The sequence below is a fragment of the Mesoplodon densirostris genome, chromosome 5, assembly GCF_025265405.1.
Source record: "Mesoplodon densirostris isolate mMesDen1 chromosome 5, mMesDen1 primary haplotype, whole genome shotgun sequence".
Lineage (NCBI taxonomy): Eukaryota > Metazoa > Chordata > Mammalia > Artiodactyla > Ziphiidae > Mesoplodon > Mesoplodon densirostris.
Window position 1 is genome coordinate 149,660,869 of NC_082665.1, and position 23,295 is coordinate 149,684,163.

At 38.6% G+C, this 23,295-nt stretch overlaps 2 protein-coding genes across 5 annotated transcripts in view; both read right to left on the reverse strand.

Annotated features, from left to right (window-relative positions):
- Window positions 1–23,295, reverse strand: part of NCK1 (NCK adaptor protein 1) — an 81,443-nt gene that overhangs the window by 46,009 nt on the left and 12,139 nt on the right. The gene's annotated exons all lie outside the window — the stretch shown is intronic.
- LOC132491372 (spliceosome-associated protein CWC15 homolog) lies at window positions 12,358–13,167 on the reverse strand. The gene has a single exon (XM_060100246.1). It carries the CDS (start codon window positions 13,070–13,072, stop codon window positions 12,377–12,379), a length of 696 nt encoding a protein of 231 aa, XP_059956229.1. The 5' UTR covers window positions 13,073–13,167; the 3' UTR covers window positions 12,358–12,376.

Sequence of the window (23,295 nt, forward strand, 5' to 3'; positions counted from 1 at the left end):
GGAGGCTATCACCTGGGTTTCAACAGGCCAAACAAGACTCCCATTCCAAAGCCATGGAGGTCAGGCCAGTAGAGCCACTACTATGTGAGATTCCACACACTAAATTGTTATTTAATAAACAATAATAATTTATTATTAATAAATAATTTAATTTAATATTAAAATATTTAATATTTTTAAGTGGACAAAATATTGGAACAGATACTTCACCAAAGAAGATATATGGATGGCATATAAGCATATGCAAAGATCTTCAATATCCTTAGTCATTACAGAAATGTAAATTAAAACCACAAAATGTGATCACTACACAGCTATTAAATGGATTAAAAAGAGAAGGGAGGTGAAGAAAGAAAGGGGAGGGAGGGGTGAAGAAAGCAACAAGCGAGTGCGTGAAATAGGAAGAGAGAAGGAAACACAAACAAACGGATAGTATTAGGTGTGAATGAGGCTGCAGAGCAGCTGGAATCCATACACTACTTGTTGGAAGGCAACACAGCACAGCCCCTATGGAAAACAGTCTGGCAGCTTATAAAAATAACGTACCACGCGACCCAGCAATCTCACTGAGCCAGATTCAAAAGGCTACATATGACATTCTGGAAAAGGCAAAATTATAGGGAACAAGAATAGATCAGTGGTTTTCACAGGTTAATGGTGGGAAGAGAGTCTGACTACAAAGCAAGAGGAAATTTTTTTTTGAGAGCAAGGTGAAGGAACTGTTCTGTACTTGTATTGTGGTAGTGATTACATAACTCCAAGAATGTGTCAAATGCCATTCATACTCCAAAAAGGGTGAATCCTGTTGTATGTAAACTAAAATATATAGCAGAAAACATTCATTGTTCAGCCTTAAATGGAACTATTTTTACTCATATATGGTTTTGTATCATCACTCAATATACAGTCACTGAGTTTTTGCATATCTTCCGTGCGTTGACGTCTTTATATCATTGTGTTTTATGCAGTATCTGGAAACACCAGAGTAGAAATGAAAACTGAACATCCCAGTCTAATGAAAACAGTTTGGGTCTTATAAACTCCCTAAAAGGCCCACTTTAGGAACCTTCAGAGATTTACTAATCTAAATATGGGAATCACATTAGGCCAAACAGCTAAAAACATGTTCTTCCCAACCTACTTTTACAAATTCATTTGGTGTATCCATATATTAATGACACTAAGTCACTTTATCAATCATCTTATCAAATCATTTTACCATATTGTGTATGATGTGTAAACAATGAGGAAGGGCACTGTTTACTAGATAAATATATAGATCATGATAAATATGACCATTTTGGGGAAGCCAATTATTATATTCCGAGGAAAAAGTAAAGAAACAGCTAGTGATAGAAAATAATTCTAAAGGGAAATCTCCCATGCTAACACAAATGCAATTTTAGAATCTGCTGTACTTTAACACATAACTTGACAACTTCCTGTTTCTGATAAAAATCAGCAGAGTGACAATACCCAAGTGAGGAGCTCCGGAAGTTTGGCTGGGCTACATATCTCTCAGTAAACAATGAAGGGGTGAAAATCCCCCAATAGTTAACTTCAATATGCTGTAATGCAAAAAGACAAGGCAATTCATACGATTATTTTATTCTATTCAGTGTTTTAAAACCTACTATCTCATCAAGTAATTTTAACTGCTAGACACTCTTACTAATAAAACAACATGGATAAGAATCCCACCATGAGGAAAACAAAAAATTACAGGCTAGTCTGAAATAAAGACTACTTACCTGTTTTCTTTAAAAGGACAGGTCAAATAAATTGCCATCTTATCCTATCCACTTTTGAAAATATCACTTTGAAAACATCCTCAATATGAGAAAGCACAAGATAATGACAAGAGCTAAAGTCCTGTGCATATCAAAATTTATTCATTTAGGGCCTCCCTGGTGGCGCAAGTGGTTGAGAGTCCGCCTGCCGATGCAGGGGATACGGGTTCGTGCCCCGGTCTGGGAGGATCCCATATGCCGCGGAGCGGCTGGGCCCGTGAGCCATGGCCGCTGAGCCTGCGCGTCCGGAGCCTGCGCTCCGCAGCGGGGGAGGCCACAACAGTGAGAGGCCCGCATACCGCAAAAAAAAAAAAAAAAAAAAAAAAAATTATTCATTTATTCATTCAACAAACGTTTATAGAGTAGTTATTACAGAGTAGGAGGACACTGAACTAAAGCCTGAGAGTAAAGAAAGGCGTATCAAGCAAAAATCCTGCTCTCAAAAAATAGACTATAACTCTATCTCTTCAACAACTTGTTTAGTTAATGACTTTTATATACAAGGCATTATGCCCTATATAATTATTTTGTCAGGTATCACAAAATTTTACTTATTACTCTCTGAACTATAATAAGCTGTACCAAGATCACAATAAGAATTGCCATTTTATAATCTGAAGAATACTGCATTTTATATAAATCAAAGAAGTCATTACATGTTACTGCTAAAGTAAAAGCAATATGATAATCTTGCTAAGATTGCTAAATTATGAGCAATTATGGTATAAACCACCATCTATAACAAAAGTGTAACATAACGAAGAATTTAATGTCATAATTAATACAACAAATGTAAACACATTAACTGATCTAATCCTTATTGTGCTTCACAACTAAACATAAATGGGTAAAAAACTGACTGTAATCTTATTTTTATATGTATTTTTAAAGTTGTGGTAAAACACATGTTTGGGGTTGTACTCTCACCCCTCCTCCAAATTCAGATGCTGAAGTCCTAACCTCTAGTACCTCAGAATGTAACTACATTTGGAGATAGGGTCTTTAACAAAGTAATTAAGGTAAAATGAGGTCATTAGGGTGGGCTCTAATCCAGTATGATTAGTGTCATTTTAAGAGCTGATTAGTAAACAAATACACTCAGTGGGAAAACTATATGAAGACAGTGGGTGAAGATAACCATCAACCAAGCCAGAAACGAACCCTGCTGACAACTGATCTCAGATCAGACTCTACCTCCGGAATTTTGAGACAATAAATTTCTGTTGTTTAAGTCACCCAGTTTGTGATACTTTGTATTGGCAGCCCTCGCAAACTAATACAATACACATAAAATTTATCATCTGAACCATTTTTTTAAGTCTACAGTTCCATGACATTAAGTATTCACAGTGTTATGCAATCATTACCACCATCCATCTCCAGAACAACTTTCATCTTGCAAAACTGAAACTCTATACCCATTAAATGATGACTCTCCTATATACAGCCAAACTACCAATTAAGTATGAGAGAAGAATAAAATAATTTTCAGACATGCATTCTCAAAATATTTAATTCCAATGTACCCTTATTCAGGAAACAACTGGAAAACATACACAGCAAAACAAAGGAATAAAGCAAGATAAAAGACGACACTGGACCTAGGAAACAGGGGGACCAATGGAGAAAGGCAAAGAGACTTCCAGAATGCCAACAAAAGCAAATTAAGCTCTGAAACAGGTCTAGAATAAATAGTCCAAATTGGAGTAGGATTACAGGAAAAAGAGAAAAAAAACTGATAGATTATCTGACAGGTATGACTATGTGAAAAATTAACCAAGTATGAATTTTACAGAACTATTGTAGGGTGTGGGAAGGTTTAGCTACAAATTCAAAGAAAACAAAGAAAATTTTAAATGAGAATCTTACAAATTTCAAGAAAAAATATGAAGTTACACAAGAAAAGAAATTTAAACATAGGAGGTGGGTCAGCTGTAAGCAATACATACATGGTTTATGCAGTCATGATAATGAACACTGAATCTGATTATATTTTATCAAGACAATGGGGCCAAGAAAGATAGGTTAAGAAAATGAATATCCTCATTTATCTTAACAGAAAATCAGTAGATGTCTAAATTTAATGAATAAGAGATAATACAGGCATTATATAGTTTTTACTTATCAAAGTAATGTATGAACATGGTTTAAAACGTTATATAGTGCTAAGACACCTATAACAAAAGTAACAGTTGTTTGCTCTCCCGCTCCTTTTTCCTCCCCCTTGCCTCAAGAGGTAATCACTTTCAACTTTTTTAGCTGTTTCTTCTTGCTTCATCTGCTATCATTAGAAACACCTCCGAAAGTTGAAGGTGATTACTTCTTGAGTAAAAGAGGTGGGAAAAGTAAAGGGAGAGCAAAGGACTGCTATTTTTGTTACAGGCCTCTTAGCACTATTTGACATTTTAAACTACGTTCATATACTTTTTTTTTTAATTTATTTTTGGCTGCATTGGGTCTTTGTTGCTGTGCACGGGCTTCCTCTAGTTGCGGCGAGCGGGGGCTACTCTTCATTGCAATGCGTGGGCTTCTCATTGTGGTGGCTTCTCTTGTCGCTGAGCACGGGCTCTAAGCACACGGGAATCAGTAGTTGTGGCTTGTGGGCTCAGTAGTTGTGGCTCGCAGACTCTAGAGCACAGGCTCAGTAATTGTGGCGCACGGGCTTAGCTGCTCCGTGGAATGCGGGATCTTCCCAGACCAGGGCTTGAACCCGTCAGATTCTTAACCACTGTGCCACCAAGGAAGCCTTCATATACTACTCTGATGATTAAAAAATTCAGAAAGCCTCACTGATCCCTTAAAAATCAAAAATTAAGTCAATCAAAATATTGAATAGCTAACTTTTAAGCTGTACCAGCATCCAGTCTCTCTTCTTTTTGTGATAGTATCTCAACTTCTTTCTGAGAACCTACCCTCTCCATCCCCACCCCCACCCCCCAATTCTATTTCACCATTTTTTAGGTGGAGTTCCATTAACTGTGATATAGTATCTGCAATTCTTGCACAGCCAAATCAGAATATTAAATTCCCTTAATTCTTTTTTTTTTAATTCCCTTAATTCTTGTGACTAGTTGGAGAATGGGCCTAAAACTCAAGTTGTTCATTCAGAAAGACTCCTGGGATATCTATGGGGGTTACTGGGATGACACCCTTTTCCCAACAGACTTAAACCTGAGAACATGTACACCATGTAGAACTGGCAATGAAGCTGAGAGGCAAATAACGATTAGATTTCATTTTTTGAGCCCCTAAACCTAATCATTCCTCAATCTAGAACCTAACTCTGAATTTTTCATTTCAGAGATAGCAAAAAATTACCTTTCTGTTAAAAATAAACTAATAGGGCCAACATGTGTGTACGATGATAACAGGGAACCAAACTGAAAAAAAAGAGTATGAAATTTAAAGGAGAAAGGAACAGTCTAAGAAAGAAGACTTCAGATGGAAGAAAAATGAACAAAAACAAGAATATAAAAAGCTAGATAGGGGCTTCCCTGGTGGCGCAGTGGTTGAGAGTCCGCCTGCCGATGCAGGGGACACGGGTTCGTGCCCTGGTCCGGGAGGATCTCACATGCCGTGGAGCGGCTGGGCCCGTGAGCCACGGCCGCTGAGCCTGCGCGTCCGGAGCCTGTGCTCCGCAACGGGAGAGGCCACAACAGTGAGAGGTCCGCGTACCACACACACACAAAAAAAAAGCTAGATAGGGATTAAGGAAACTCTAATACCAGCAAGTACAGATACTTCCAAATTTAATAACTCTGTGTGTGTGTGTGTGTGTGTGTGTGTGTGTGTGTGTGTGCGTGTACATGTACACTTTGGAAAGGGTTTAATGAAAGCTAACACTGAACACTATGTGGGTCTTATAAACAACCAAATCACTGATTTTACCAAGCTCTCCCTTGTAAACATTTACCAGGTTTTTTTTGAGGTCCTTCTATGTTCCAGGCACAGTGTGAGTGAATCTGCTTACAAAGCTAAAGCTGTCCTGGGAAGAGCTTACAGGTTAGTGGGAAAAGTTCTATTCCTTGTTAGTATTATTTTACCTGTAATGCTGACTTATTTTAAACATATTTTGCTCCCAATTAGCATTACAAACTATGCCAGTTGCATCTGTAAATTAGGTCCAGTGTGTTGCTGTTTATACATTGAGCTACCTCTGACTGGACCAATAAAACTACTTGTGTTTCCACTTTATAAACTCTTAGCTGCCAGAACACACCTATTTTAAAATGTAATATAAAAACATATGGTCTGCCTTGAATTCCAAAGGCCTAAAGAACAAAAAATATAATGGTCCTAAGAAGGCAAGCTTGGTATCAGGTTAAAACAGGACAGATCCAGAGGAGCAGCATAACAAGTTTATACTCACTAGTTCTAAGACAGAGGCTGTACATTCTGGTTTCATTCTCCTCACAAAGGGTAATGCCAAAAAGGAAACTACGAATAGTTGGAGAAGAGCTTTTCTACTCCATGTGTCATCCATCCTGGAGTTTCTGGGAAATCCAAATTATCTTCCTAAGACATGGAAGGAGCGATTTTATTCAGCCTAGACTGCTTCTAACCCCTAAGCGCTGGGGAAAAGGACCCTCATAAAGAAACATGTCCTTTTCCTAAGGAGAATGGAACTAAACTAGGTGACTCTACCCTCAAAAACAAAACAGGAGTCAGAAACTAGAGACCAGTTTTACTGGACTATGACAGTAAAACACCTGGGTTATCTCATGTCTTTATTACTGTTATCTCTACATTGCCTCCATATTTGGGTATGTGGCCTGTTAAGGTAGAGGAAATGAGAGGACTGTCTAGATTCTCTAACTTTTCAGCCAAGCTTGAGAGAACCCTCAGGTGGTTGTGTAGGTGAACACAGCTTTAAAAGCACAAAGGAGGGACTTCCCTGGTGGCACAGTGGTTAAGAATCCACCTGTCAATGAATGGGACACGGGCGCGGCAACAAAGACCCAATGCAGCCAAACATAAAAAAAAAAAAAAAAAGGCACAAAGGAAAATCTACATTCTCTGAAATCTGATTCAAGGGAAAAAGGAGAATAGGAACCAGTCCAGGCCTGAAGACAATACACCCTACATTGTTCTCACATAAAGTGAAGCAATGCTCCACAGTTGTTTGCAAACTGTTAAAGAGCACAGAGGGCTAGGTCTTAGGGGATAATTCTCTTCTACCATCACCCCATCTAGCTTCCTCAGGCTATCCCTAATCTGTAGGGCTAGGAGGTATCTCTTACCCTATTTGACATTTAAACCATGTTCATATATTACACTGATAAATAAGGATCTTGCAAGTGCAGGATCTGCACCTAAGAGTGAGTACCTCCTTCAATTCTGTACCCTAGGCAACTTAGATGCTTGTCTCACATCACCCTAGTCCCAGCCCTGCTTCATTGCCCCTGTGAATAAAATATGCTTATGATACATTCAATTTCCTTTTTAACCACAACCTTGGGTTCTAGATGCTGCTCTGTCATTTGCTATGACCCAGAGAACGTCGTATCAACCTCCCTGAAACTCCATTTTCTTATAAGGGAACTGAATAAGATAATATCGAAAAATCTTTTTTTTTGAGCACCAAAACTATGATCTAAGTTTCCCCTTAAATTCTCTGGAATAAACAAGACCAGATTTGTATTGTGTTCTTTTGTTTATTTTTTAGAAATTTATTCACTTTATTTATTTTTTTATTTTTTGGCTGCTTTGGGTCTTTGTTGCTGCGTGTGGGCTTTCTCTAGTTGCAAGCGGGACTATTCTTCGTTGCATTGCGCAGGCTTCTTATTGCAGTGGCTTCTCTTGTTGCGGAGCACGGGCTCTAGGCACAAGGGCTTCAGTAGTTGTAGCATGCAGGCTCAGTAGTTGTGGCTCAAGGGCTCTACAGTGCAGGCTCAGTAGCTGTGGTACATGGGCTTAGTTGCTCCGCGGCACGTGGGATCTTCCTGGACCAGGGCTCGAACCAATGTCCCCTGCACTGGCAGGCGGATTCCTAACCACTGAGCCACCAGGGAAGTCCTTATATTGTGTTTTAAAATTTTTTCATTATATTAATTGCTCACTATTCCACTCCTTACTCTTTAGTACACTCTAATTACTGTATGCCCTAAAAGTGTCACTCCAAGTTGTACATATTTCCAAAAGAGTACACACAGCACAGGGGACAGCGGAACCATCATTGCCCCGTGATGTAGAGTATAAATAAGGTTTAGGTTGCATCATCACTTTTTACAAACCATATTTTCCTGACATACACCAAACTTGAAGTCACCTGAAATCCAAGACTTATTTAACATGCAATTAATCATAACATTTGAGCATCTTTCACGTTAACTGCTGCACTTAATTCTACTTCTCCCTCATGCCCTCCATGTGTAATTTTTATTCAAACACAGATTCAGGACTTTACTCAGAAATCACCTCACAGCTATCAGAATGGCTATTATCAAAAAGACAACAAATAAGTATTGGTGAGGATGTGGAGAAAAGGGAACCTTCATGTACTGTTGGGAGAAATGTAACTTGGTGCAGCCACTATGGAAAACAGTATGGAGGTTCCTCAAAAACTTACAAATAGAACTACTACGACATAGCATTTCGACTCCTGGGTATTTATCCGAAGAAAATCAAAACAGTAATTCAAAAAGACATATGCACCCCTATGTTCACTGTAGCATTATTTATTTACAAGAGCCAAGATATGGAAGGAAACTAAGTGACCACCCACAGGTGAATGGATAAAGAAGATGCGGTATATATAAATGTACACACACACACACACACACACACACACACACACACACACAGGAATACTACTCAGCCATATAAAAGATAAAATCTTGCATTTGCAACAACGTGGATGGACCTAGAAGGTACTATGCTAAGTGAAATAAGTCAGAGAAAAAGAAATACTGGGGCATCCCTGGTGGCGCAGTGGTTGAGAGTCCGCCTGCTGATGCAGGGGACACGGGTTCGTGCCCCGGTCCGGGAAGATCCCACATGCCACGGAGCGGCTGGGCCCGTGAGCCATAGTGGCTGAGCCTGCGCGTCTGGAGCCTGTGCTCCGCAATGGGAGAGGCCACAACAGTGAGAGGCTCACGTAACGCAAAATAAATAAATAAATAAATAAAAGAAATACTGTATGATTTCACTTATGTGTGGAATCTAAGAAACAAATGAACAAACATAACTAAACAGAAACAGAGTCATAGATACAGAGAGCAAACAGGTGGTTACCAGAGGGGAGGGGTGGGGGGAAGAGAAGTAGGTGAGGGAGATTAAGAGGTACAAACTCTCAGTGACAAAATAAATGAGCCACAGGTATGAAATATGCAGTGTGAGGTATATGTCAATAATTATGTAATATCCTTGTATGGTGACAGATGACCAGACTTATCATGATCATTTTGAAATGTAAAGAAATATGAATCACCATGCTATATACCAGGAACATAGTGTTACAGGTCAATTATACTTCAAAAACAAACAACAAACAAATTCAGAAAAAAAGAGATCAGATTTGTAGCTACCAGAGGGGTCAGGGGAGGGGGAATTGGATAAAGGTAGTCAAAAGGTACAAATTTCCAGTTTTAAGTACTAGTATTATTAACACTGCTGTATGTTATATATGAATGTTGTTAGGCGAGAAAATCTAAGAATTCTCATCACAAGGAAAAAAAATTTTTTTCTATTTCTTTAATGTTGTACCCATATGAGATGATGGATGTTCACTAAACCTACTGTGCTAATCATTTCACGATGTATGTAAGTCAAATCATTATGCTGTACGCCTTAAACTTATACAGTGCTGGGTGTCAATTACATCTCAATAAAACTGAGGGAACAGTTTAGGATGGTAAATTTTGTATTATATGTATTTTACAATTTTAAAAATCAGGGGGAAAAGTTATATACATTTAAACTTTCTAGGTCTAATGTTTCCCTTTTTATCATTTTCTGTTTAATTATTAAATTCTAAACAACCTAGTCTCCACGCTACAGCCAGAGTAATCTGAGCTTTTAATTCCGCTACTCAAAATCCCTCAATGGTTCCTACTAGCCCTCAGGATAAAAACACCTTCATACAGTCATATCTTTCCATATTCTCTACCTATGCTCTACCCATACATAAAGATCCATGTTCTGCTCCCTAAATTTGGCATCCTTTAAGGATGTTTACCTCTGTATTGCTCCTTCTTTGGAACCTAAATTCAAGAGTCATTTCTCTTATCATTAGACAAGGCTGACTTAGGTGCCTCTCCACTGTGCTTATACAACCTTTTATTTATTTTATTAAGGCACTCAGTGTCCTGTCACTGAAACAGGCTGCTTAAATAATGTCTCCTTACACAGCAAGTTCTTAGATGAACTAGACAAAGTCTCAGTTCATTTTGTATCCTTGGCACCTTAATACATGCATGTGATAATTAAATTTACAGAATCAACATCATAACTTTCAGCTCCCTTCACATGGTGTTCCAGTCCTCAATATGGCATGCCCTTCCTCACTCAGCAAACTCCGGAATATCCTTTATGATCTCATTCATGTTTGTTATTTTTTTCATGTTTGTTTTCTTTGCATCACTTCCCCAGACATCTCTGAGCAGAGTTAGTCAATCCCTTCTCTATGCATCTACCTCTTGTACAGTTCTTATAATTTCCGTACCTCCATATGGCAGAATCCATTAGTTGTCTACCTCTTTATTTGTCCTCTTCTTCCTAAGTAACAGAACTCCCCAACTGGGCTCACCACATGGCAACCACAATAAAAAATTATATTTTAAGCCTCCTTTGGAGTTAAGATGTGACCATGTAAGTCTTATTCTCAAGTAGTAGTCAGTTGCAGCTTGCCTCCTATAACAAGTAAGGCAACCCACCCCTACATCTGGTTTTTACCCAGTGTCCGTAACTCTGGTCTCCAGTATCACGTGTGACTCTGTCAGCCTCTATGATCTTACAAGACATGAATTAAAGATCACCTCAACTATTTCCATATCTAAACCTGGCACAGCCAAGGCTTCAACCCCACTTTGCAAGCTGTACTTCTAGTCCACTACTTCCACAGATAAATTTATCTCATTTTTTAACAAGGCTTTCTTTTTTTAAAATTCTTTCTATCTTATCTTATCATTGCTTTTATACAGCAGGCATATACTACCCATTCTAATATTTTTTTAAAATCAGTTTTAAAATTTGGTAATTCAACGATTATTAAAATTATATGGGTCCCTGAAGATATTGGTGAAGAAAGGTTAATATGACAAAGCCAAAAGATTGTATAGGATATATATGTACCTATTTTGCTATTAAAAAGAAACACATGCTTTTTTTCCCCTTGAAAATCATACTTTTCATCTCATCAACTTTTTTCTTTTCTTTTCCCTTCCTTCCTTCCTTTCTTCCTCCCTCCCCCTCCTTCCCCCTCCCTCCCTCTCTCCCTCTCTCTCTCTCTCTCTCTCCCTCCCTTCCTTCCGTTCTTTCATACTTTTGCAGGGTAAAAGTTTCCAAATCTACTTTCAGAATACCATCACTACCACTAAGATAGAAACAATATTTATCACTGTATCACCAGTTCCTAGCATATTAGGCACACAAGGATCTAGTGACTGAGGCTGATGCCACATAAGGATATGTTACCTGTGGCAATGAGGTCAATAGGTAAGATTCTACATTCCCACTTTGCTACAAACTGAGTTACGGGCACTACTCAATTATCAATTCATCAAAAGACAGGAAGAGAAGTAAAAAAAAAAAAAAAAGTGGTAAACAAAACAAGGAAAAATAAGTCTACTTATAAACTAGATGTAAATGAGTTTAGTTCATTTATAAGATAATAAGAGGTTATCAGATTCAATATAAAAATAAAATACAAAATTCAACTAAAGCTGCTTATAGGAGAGAAACGCTAAAAATAAATGAAAAAATATTTTGGCAAACATCAACACAAAAAAAAGATGATGTAGCAATCTTAATATCAGACAAAACAATATTATGGCAACATTAATAGGTATGGAGAGGTATTTCAACTACATATGGAACATTTAAAAAAAAAACTAGGGGCCTCCCTGGTGGCGCAAGTGGTTGAGGGTCCGCCTGCCGATGCAGGGGATACGGGTTCGTGCCCCGGTCTGGGAGGATCCCATATGCCGCGGAGCGGCTGGGCCCGTGAGCCATGGCCGCTGAGCCTGCGCGTCCGGAGCCTGCGCGTCCGGAGCCTGTGCTCCGCAACGGGGGAGGCCACAACAGTGAGAGGCCCGCATACCGCAAAAAAAAAAAAAAAAAAAAAAAAAAAAAAAAAAAAACTAATCGTGGAGTCACAAAGACAAAAATTTCAAAGAACTTATATCCAAGACCACCTTCTCTGACCACAATATAATGTTGAAATCATCAATAAAACATCTTTTAAATGTTTGGAAACTTAAAAATGGACTCCTAGGCAAAAAATTTTAAAGAAAATCATAACAGAAATGATAAAATAAGAACCAAGCAACAATAAAAGCATTATGCTATCAAAATGTGGATCTCGGCTTATAGCTCTAATGCATTTTTTTTTACATTTTATAGCCTTTAATTAAGCACATAAAACTGTACTATTTAATATATTTCTCCATGAACTTTTTGTGAAATTCAGATTGCAGCGTATCATTTACAAATCTTTTGTCTTTCTTCTGACCATCTACACCTTTTGCACAGTTCTTGAAAACAACATCATCATCCCACCTTCTTTTAACTTTGAAGTTGGCCTGAGGCTGGGATGGGCCAGTGAGATTAAGGAGAGGGTTTCCATTCAGAATGTTTTCCATACGAATCCTTTCTTCTTCAGCCTTTTGTTCTTGTTCCTTCCTGGCCTGCTCTTCAGTTCTTTCTTTTTTAATTTTTTCCAGCTCCGCAAGAAGAGCTGCAGTATCATCATCATCACTCTCCTCTTCAAAATCTTCATCTTCATCTTCCTCATCTGTTAGAGGGTCGTCTGCATCGAGGTTGGCAGCGGGAATCCGGTCCAACCGAGGCTTCTTTGACACTGAAGAGGAGGTTGTATGTTCTCGGGTTGGCCGGTCTCTGTTTTTTTCTCTTGCAGCAGCTCGCTCTCTCTCTTCCAACTCTCTCCTGAAGTCACGGTTCCGAACTTCTTCAGGGGCATCCCGAGTGGTCTGTCTATATTTTATCTTTGTATGAGAGGGTAGGTCTCTGCTTGAATATTGCTTTGAGAGTTGGCTCAAATCACCTTCTCCTTTTCCTCTCCCCCCTCTTGCAGGTTCAAAAGTTGGCCTAGCTGCTGTTGTCATCTTCTATGAGTCTGCTTTCCTGCTGCCGCTCACTTTGGCCGAGCTCCGACACAGTTGCCTCAGGAGATCATACAGACGCCATTATAACTCTTGGCTCCCAGAAACCTCTGCTCTAATGCATTTTTAACAAAAATATAGATGAAATACACTTAACTAATATTTTTTCAATCAAAAACTGAAAAAAGATGAGAGTAAACATAAAGAAAGCATAAGTGCATTAATCATGTTTTTAAATTTTCTATATTTTGTAATGCTCTGTTATGGCAGGGCCTTTCAGACCCAGGGAAGGACTGTCCCTCCCAGGATTACCTAATGCCTAGAGATAGCAAACAGTAAACCCAAGAGCACATCTTTGATGTACAACCGATGAATCCAGAGCCCATATCCCCAACCATCTCCATCAAAAAACCTCTCACATACCAAGCCAATATTCTCCCTGCCCTAAATCATACCAGGGCCACTACTAGAAACAACTAAAGACCACCCCTATCACCCAGAGCTATAAATTATTCAAACTATCCAACCCCAGACCTGCTCAAGCTTCCCTACCCTGACTCATCCTTCTCACAGAAACCACAATAAAGGCTCCATACTTTCCCCTTGACTCCTTTTGCCTCCTTGGTGTGGCATGACTTCTGTTTCTAAGGAACTCTGAGTAAAAACTTCTTCTTTCATGACAGTCATTTCCATGTCTGTGTGTCTTACTCTACCTGATTAAATCAAATCCTGTGTACATTTCAAGACATTAAAGGAAATAAAGAGAAATTAAGAAAATGGAAAATCAGAAAAAAATATCCCAGAGAAGGGAAGAGTTTCTCAAACTTAATCAAAAAGCATAATCCATAAAGGAAAATAAATAAATAAATGTGGAAAAGATTGACGAGTGAGTACATTAAATCCTCTGCTTTCCTTAAAATCAGTTGTGAGATAGAACTCACATACAAAATTCACTGATTTTAAGTGTAGAGTTTAATGAGTCTTGACAAATGTATAAAATTGTTAAACCCACACCACAATCAAGATCTAAAACATTTTCATCACCACTTTCTGGTTCCCTTGTGCCCCTTTACAGTCAATCCTCTCCCCTTTAGCAACTACTAATGCTCTGTCACTATAGTTTGCCTTTTCTTAAATTTCTCATAAATGAATCATACAGTTGATTACATAAAACTTAGAAGTTCTGTTCATCAGATTCCCTATTATAAAAAAAATCATTAACATACTTTTAGAAAATGTTATTAAAAAGCCTTACTAAAAAAGATGAAATTCTAGCAAGATTAGGATCACCGCAGAATGCAAACAGCAACTTATCAGACATAGAGCTAAACAGGTGGCATAATGGGGTTGGGACCCTTGCTTTCTGGGAGGTAGCAGAACTGACACTTACTCTAGAAATGGAATTGCCTTCCCTGCCCAAAGTGTCCCTCAACATTTACGGTATAATACCTCTGCCCAGCACCACCATCCAATGGTTTCAAAATGTTTGCTTTACCAAAATGAGACCCATCTTAACCTCACCTCAAACCAAAGGACCAGTCTAATGGGGAAGGAGAAATAATACTAAGCATCTGACCATGGCATACTCTGGTCCTACCACATATCACATCACCAGGAAACTGCCAGACTAACAAAATAATGGAATGGCATATTAAAGGCTCAGCTGAACAGTCGCCCTGCTGGTCTTCCAGGATGACCCAACAACTACGGTGTTATATAACCCTATTATCTAGAATGCATGAGTCCAGAAACCAAGAAGTTAAAGCTGGACTAACTAACTCTTTTCACCATCAATCCAAGTAACTCACTTGTGGAATCTGGATTTCCCATACCCACAATTTAAAAGCTTTCCCATATTAGAGGTCCTGAGAGTAACGCTTCTACCAGAAGATACAATAAGGGTTCTACTAAAAGCTACAACCATGGAAGTTAATGGAAGAAAGGGTTCCAGAGGAGGAAGGCATCAAGCACCTCCTTGATGCAGGATGTGTTCTTTGCTGCAATGTTCTTCCCCACCTCTTTATCTGCTTAATTTCAACTCATCCATCCAGTCTCTAAGTAAGTAGAATTCCCTCAGAGAAACCTTTCCCAATCCCTGAATGCTAGGCCTAGGCTAGTCTCTCTCTCCTTTTACATTTTCTCATGGTCCTGAAAGTTTCCTACATAATGGTTATCACAAATGTGTTGGTTGAAAGGTAACTAATGCAAACCTAATTGTAATTAAATGAATGGGCACTAAAAAAAGCTAAAACCACTACCTGGGCACTTTGGCCTCCTCATGCTGATAGACCAGCAGGCAAAGAAAGAAATAAATATACTAGGAATGATTACTGACTCTCATTATCATTATCATTAGCAGTTGTTGTACACAATGTAGGTAGGAAGCAGTCTGTCTCAGACTCAGGTTGTTTTCCCTGCTTGGTACTAATAAAGGAAACAGGAAATTGTAGCAACAATGGCTCAAAAAGGACAAGACAACTAAGGGCTCAAGTCCCTCCGGTTTGAAAGTCTAGAGGTCACAAGCAACCTAGAGCAGCTGAACTGCCGGCCCAGCATAAGGGAAATCTAGAATGGGTGGTGAAAGAGGAAAATGATGAATATTAATTAATCCCTGCTTCAAGACCAGTTGCAGCAGTAGGTAGCACCAGCTTGCAGCAACAACCCTTTTTAAATTTCTGTTGAGGCTGCAGTGACTCGGCGAAGGATTAGAACCAATGCAGGGTCCAAACAGATCTGAGCAGAGCAAGAGGTGCGTTTGTGGTAACTTGTTACAAAGCAAAAACCTTAAAACAGCTAGAATCAAAAGAGAGGCTGGCAGCAAGACACAGATTCTATCAGAAAAATCTTCATCTTCATGCAATCCAACTCTCCTTTGATTCTAGCTGTATTCGTTTCCTAATGCTATGTAACAAACTGCCATAAATTTAGTGACTTAAAACAATACAAATTTGTTAACTTAAAGTTCTGGGGATAAGTTCAAAACAGGTTATACAGAGCTAAAATCAAAGCCTGCATTCCTTCAGGAGGCTCTAGGGGAAAATCCAGTCCAGCTTTTAGAAGCTGCCCACATTCCCTGGCTCCTAGCCAGGTCATCGTGACCTCTGCCTTCCACTGTCACATCTCTTTCTTCCTCTCTTTTCTTAAATGAAACAGAGCGAATTTTATTCAAATTCTCCAAAAGTTATACTCAACGTATTGTTTCTAAAATGTTTCACCTTTATATAGTAGTTTTATTGTTTCATCTTTCTTTTATATTTTATAGTTTTTCCATTTTCTTTCTAAAACTGACACTCCTGCCTTCCTCTTATAAGGCTCCTTGTGATTACACTGGGCACACCCAGATAATTCAGAAACATCAACCTATCTCCAGAGTTCCTTCTGCTATGCAAGGTAACATAGTCACAGGTTTAGAAGATTAGGATGTACATATCTTTGGGAGACCATTATTCTGCCTACCACACTAGTCATAAGCCAAGGCTAATAGTTACAGGTAGGTTCTGACTTACTTCCCCCACAGTGTTCACTGTGATTCATTTTCTTTCTGCCCTAAAGCTTCTTTAAAGCCATGAAGTGAGACACCACTTGGCAGGCTCTCGTGTGCAGCCCTAAAACGGGGGAGAGAAAGAGAAAGAATTTACCCTGCACTGAGGCAACCGTCAACTGATGGAGAACAAGAACAGATGACACAGTTTACTCCTGTCCATCCCTGAACAGACAAACTGAGAAGCATCTAGATCCTCAAAAGTTCCCACTGGGATTGAGTCCTGATTGCCACAGCACTGAATAACTCAATAACACACTCTTGTATTGGCTTTTCTTCTTTTATTTCATTCACGCTGGCCCCTTGCTCTTGTTCCCTAGGATCATCTGCCAAATAAATTACCTGCACGCAACTCCTTGCTTTTAGATTGTTCTCTAGGGGACAGGATGAGAAGGAGACCTGGTTAAGACAGTCAAGTAAAGAGTTTTAGACACAAAAAAAGGAAACATGATTTAATAAAATGAAAGCTATGCACATAGGAGGTTGTCTAGTGTTGACACTATCACTGTATAACTGAGTCAAATCTCTTAACTTCTCTGTTTTAGCAACTGCAAATGAATGGTTTGACTTCCATGATTCTCTATAATTCCTTTCAGCTCTAAACTTTTATGATACAACAAACAGTGTTATGGATTGGTGAAAGGGGACAGCAGAAAGGCAGAGTTGTGAGTTTATCACCAAAGAGGTAAGCCAAGGAAACTGTTGAAATCAGCCAGTCAGAAGGTAATATAGTGTGGAGAAATTAGAACCAAAAAGCCATGGGGAAATTAGAACCCTCATACACTGCTGGTGGAAATGTAAAATGGTATAGCCACTTTGGAAAATAGTTTGGCAGTTCCTCAAAAGGCCAAACATAGTTACCACATAACCCAGGAATTCCACTCCTAGCTATACACCCAAAAGAAATATATATACTCACATAAAAATTTATAAAATGAAGTTGAACCCTTACCTTACACCACATACTGAAAGAACTCAAAATGGATCAAAGACATAAATGGAAGAACTAAAACCATAAAATCCTTAGAAGAAAACACGGAAAAAGCTTCACAACATTAGACTTGGCATTAATTTCTTAGATCTAACACCAAAAGTACAGGCAACAAAAGAAAAAATAAACTGGACTTCATCAAAATTAAATTCTTTCGTGTGTCAAAGGATACTATCACAGAATGGGAGATAATGTTTGCAAGTCACATATCTGATAAGGAACTGATATCCAGAATATATAAAGAACTCTTACAACTCAACAACAACAAAAAACCAACCCAATTAAAAAATGGGCAAAGAATTTGAACAGACATTTCTCCAAAGAAGATATACAAATGCCCAACAAGCACAAGATGCTCAACATCACTAATCATTAGGAAAATGCAAATCAAAACCATAATGAAATACCACCTCACACTCATTAGGATGGCTAATCCTATCAAAAAACAGAAAATAACAAGTATTGGTGAAGACACAGATAAATTAGAACCCTGTGTATTACTGGTAGGAATGTGAAATGGTACAGCCACTGTGGAAAAGTTTGGGGTTTCTCAAAAATTAAAAATATAATCAAGCAATTCGACTTCTAGGTATATACCCAAAAGAAATGAAAGCAGAGTCTTGAATAGATATTTGCACACCCATATTCACTGCAGCATTATTCACAATAACCAAAAAGCAGAAGCAACCAGTGTCCATCAACAGATGAATGGGTAAATAAAATGATATATACAATCAACGGAATATTACCAGCCTTAAAAAGGACGTGCTACAATGTGAAGACATTATGCTAAGTGAAATAAGCCAATCACAAAAGGACAAATATTGTATGATTCTACTTAAATAAGGTTCCTCGAGAGGTCAACTACATAGAGACTGAAAGTATGGTGGTTACCAGGGGCAAAGGGGATGGGAGAATGAGAATTTAGTATTTTATTGATACAGAGTTTCAGTTGAGGAAGATGAAAAAGTTCTGGAAATAGGTGGTGGTGATGGTTGCACAACAATATGAATACACTTAAAGCCACAGAACTATACACTTAAAAACAATTAAAATGGTACATTCTGTTATGTATATTTTACCACAATAAAAAAATTTATACATGAATGTTCGTAACAGTATTATTCATAATAGTCAAAAGGGAGAAACAATCCAAATGTCCATCAACTGATGAAAGGATAAATTTGGTACGTCCATACAACAGAATATTATTCAGCAATAATAATAAAGTACTAATGAGTTATAAAGTACTAATACATGCAATAATAAGGTACTAATACATGCTATAACACGGATGAACCTTAAAAACATTATGCTAAGTGGAAGAAGCCAGCCACGAAGGACCACATATTATATGATTCCATTTATATGAAATGCCCAGAATGAAGAAATCTAGAGACAGGAAATAGATTAATGGTTGTCTAGAAGGACTAGGGGTAGGGGAGGTCAGAGGGTGACAACTAACAGGAGTGGGGTTTCTTTTGAGGGGTGGTGTAAATGTTCTATGTGGTGATGGTTGCAAAACTCTGCAAGTACTAAAAGCTACTGAATTGTATACTTTATTTCAATTTATTTTAAATTTCCTCTTTGATTTCATTGTTGACCCACTGGTTTTTTAGTAGCATGTTGTTAAGTCTCCATGTAATCCTTGTTTTCTCGTTTCTCTTTCTGTGGTTGACTTCAGAATTGTGTATTTAAATGGGTGAACTGTATGTATGTGAATTATATCTCAATAAAGCTTTTTTTTTTTTTTAAAGCCAACAGGACCCAGTGACTGAATGGAACTGTAAATGAAGCAAAGAGATGAATAAAATATTAACTACAAGAAAAGGGAAACATCATAGTTTGAATTCTTGCTCTGACATTTATTATGTGTGTGACCTTGAGCAAGTTACTTAACCTCTCTGTGCTTTGATAACATCTACTTACAGGGTTGTTGTGAAGACTAAACAAAGTCATACATAAAACACTTAGTACAGTGCCTGCTACATAATCCTCTTTCCCTGCCCTATCCTCCCACCTAATGCTAAAAATTCCACGACCAATTGTAAGAAAGTATAAATTTAGTTATATCTGAATTTTAAGAATTATGTCTGTTCCAGGTAGCAAATAACCTTAAAGTCACCAATTATATACTACTGGCAAAGCAATTTTCAACTGCTAATTCACTGCAAGTTGAAACCCCAAGGCAAAGGGAAAGATAAACATTAAAAGCTCTATTCACCAATTATCTCTCAGCTTCTTTTTCCCTTCCCCTCCTTCATTTTTTTTTTTTTTTTTTTTTTTTTTTTTTTTTTTGCGGTATGCGGGCCTCTCACTGTTGTGGCCTCTCCCGTTGCGGAGCACAGGCTCCGGATGCGCAGGCCCAGCGGCCATGGCTCACAGGCCCAGCCGCTCCGCGGCATATGGGATCCTCCCAGACCGGGGCACGAACCCGTATCCCCTGCATCGGCAGGCGGACTCTTAACCACTGCGCCACCAGGGAGGCCCCCCCTCCTTCATTTTTAAATACGTCTTTCCTTGCCTTTCCTCGCCTACCCGCCTTTTTACCCTACCCTTTATTCCAAACTACTACTCTTACTTATAGACTGCTATTGATCATGAAAAGGCAACAATAAGTTACTTTTTTCCATAATAATACATGTTAAGATGGGAGGGGAAAAAAAAAAAAGATTGGTCATGCAAGCTATGGAACAACCAAACTCCGCCCAGCTAACCTGTCAAAGTTCCCTAAACAAAAAGATAATGAAAAGGAATGCAGGAAAGCTCCCACTTCCCCTTGTGTAAATGGCTCTCTTATTAGATTATCTGGAGATAGAATCCTGTGGCAACTGCAAAAAGGAACTGGAATTTCTCCACACTACCTATGACCAAGTTCCACTACCAAAAGTCAAATACTCTAAGCAGTTAGTACAATTTGACATATAAAACTATATTTCCATTTTAAATATACCTTCATTTCATCTCAATGTTAAATAAGAATTTAATCTCAACCCATTTTAAAGGACATTTCAAAGGAGCACCTGCATTATAAATGCTTCCGGAATAAGATTCAGTAAAAGGATGTGGTTAAGAAGCATAAACAGATGAACTGCCATTGTACTGCTATGATTCTGTATATTTTCAGATCAGAAAACTCCTACTAAAAACTCTTCAAAATAAATTCATAAATGTTATCTCTATATAGGCTTTTAGTACAATTCTAACTTACTGGAACATTTAAAAAGAATATATCTCTAAAGAAAAGATGCTACAGCAAGTTCAGAAGCCTTTTCTTCTTCTACAAACTCCTTAATGCCTTCTTGATGCTTAACGGTATTGTCTTGTATTGTATTTCACTTCAAAACGTTTAATGGACACGTACTAAAAAGAGCAACTACACTAACTGCTTTTAGTATAGTACGTTAATAATCCTCACAGCAACCTTATGAAGCAGATATTAATATCACCATTTTATAACCTTCAGGAAAGGTAACATTTCAGAAGCTTCAAATGCATATCACAAAGAATAGCCACACTAGCAGCAGTCAAGCTAAACTTTCTTCTTTCTGAAACTTCCTGGTTTCCTTAACCCTGTATTAAAAATTGGTTCTCCTCCCTCTCTACCTACTCCAGGTTTCCATATCTGGCTTCTCTTTTTTTTCCCCCTTGCTCTTATCAATATATACCCTCTCAGGAGATCATCCATTTTTAGTGCTTCATCTTATCACCTGGGCCCAAATGATTCCCAAATCTGTAATTTCAATTGTGTGCTCTAATCCAAGCTACTGTTCCTCAATATTTCTACATGAAAGTCTTGCTCTCACCACAAACTCAACACACATCAATCCCAACTCACCATTATCTCCAAAACACCAACTCTTCTATCCTCTTTAATCATCTGTTAATTACAAACCACTATCATCCCCTTCACCCAGACTCCCCACTTTAGTCACACGGCAATTTGTGCTGGTTTTTCCTTTGATTCCTGTTCATCCTTTTCTGTTCCATTGACACTGCCACCACTAAAACCCAAGCCCTCAGCAATTCACCTAAATTACCATTAGAAGTCTTGGTTATAATTCACTCCAGTCTCTCCAGTTCAGTCTGTTCTGTATAACAGTCATTCATTCATGCAACACATTTACTGACGAGTGTGCTAAGCATTGGCTGGGTGCTGCAGGGATACAACAGTGAGAAAGACATCTCTTTCTAGCAGAGGACACAAGTAAAGCAAACAGAATGTTTTTTCAAATAAAATAGTTATACATTGTGATAAATGCTGTGATAGATGTAAACACAGTGCTATCATAAAGGACAGAGAATAGGAGAGCTATTTTTGTTTGGGATTTTAGTTAGAGATGGATTTCAAGCTGATATTGAAGATGAAAAGGAGGGAGTCATCTAAATATTTCGAGTGCTCCAAGCAAAGGAAACTACAAAACACACAGGTTCCAGGAGGAAAAAATGTTTGGCCTGGGAAATGACCTAGTCTAATGTAACTTGAGAATAATAAGGGGGAAATGGTACAAAATAAGGTTGGAACAGACATAGGCTAATTTTATTCTATGGGTAACAAGAAGTCATTAAAGGGTTTTAAGCAAGGGAGTTCTAAGCAAGGGAGTGCAAAAAATGGGCTTCCCTGGTGGCGCAGTGGTTGAGAGTCCGCCTGACGATGCAGGGGACGTGGGTTCGTGCCCTGGTCCAGGGAGATCCCACATGCCGCGGAGCGGCTGGGCCCGTGTGCCATGGCCGCTGAGCATTCGCGTCCGGAGCCTGTGCTCCGCAACGGGAGAGGCCACAACAGTGAGAGGCCCGTGTACCGCAAAAAAAAAAAAAAAAAAAAAAAAAACAATGCGAATATACTTAACAATACTGAACTACATACACTTAAAAATGGTTAGAACTGTAAATTTTATGTTATGTGGATTTTACCACAATTTTTTAGAAGAGCAGTTAATACAAATGTGAATCATTACACTGTATACCTGAAACTAATAAAATGTCAATTATATCTGAAATAAATAACAACAGGAGTCCAAGTAAAAAGATGATGGTAGCTTGGTAGCCTGGACTTGAGTGGTATGGTGACTAGGTAGACAGAGAACAGAAGAATTCAAGATGTATTTGGAGTTCGAAGAGACAAGATGGATTAGAAGTGTGGGAAGTAAGGGAATCAGGTATGACACCTGGGTTTTAGCTACTAGGTGAGTGGCAACACCACTGAATGACATGAGAAAGACTGAGGAATGAACTAATGGAGGCAGCAGGGAGAGGGTGCAGTTTAAGAGTCAGGAAAGCAAGAATTTGTTTTGATTGATTTCAGCTCAAAACACCTATGGGATATATATACAAGTGGCAAAATCAAGGAAACAGTCTGATGTATTTGGCATATTGTATTTCCCAAAGATGGCTGAGACAATATCTTCAAGGCTTCTCTTACTATGTAATTTAGACACCACCTCTTAACGGGGGAGACAACTTCCCTCCCCTTGAATATTGGTAGGCTTATTACTATGCAGAAGTGAAGCTATGCAACTTACAAGGCTGTCATAAAAGTGTTACAGCTTCTACTGGATACCCCCAAGAGGCTTGTTCTTGGAACCCAGCCATCATGCTATGATGAAGCCCAAGCAGCCTACGTAGAGATCTATATGGAGAGGAACCAAGGCCCCTAACCCAGGGGTCCCCAACCCCTGGGCCACGGACCAGTAC

Excerpts from the sequence above, each read along its gene's own strand:
- LOC132491372 (XM_060100246.1), bottom strand. The coding sequence starts at position 13,072 with ATGACAACAGCAGCTAGGCCAACTTTTGAACCTGCAAGAGGGGGGAGA.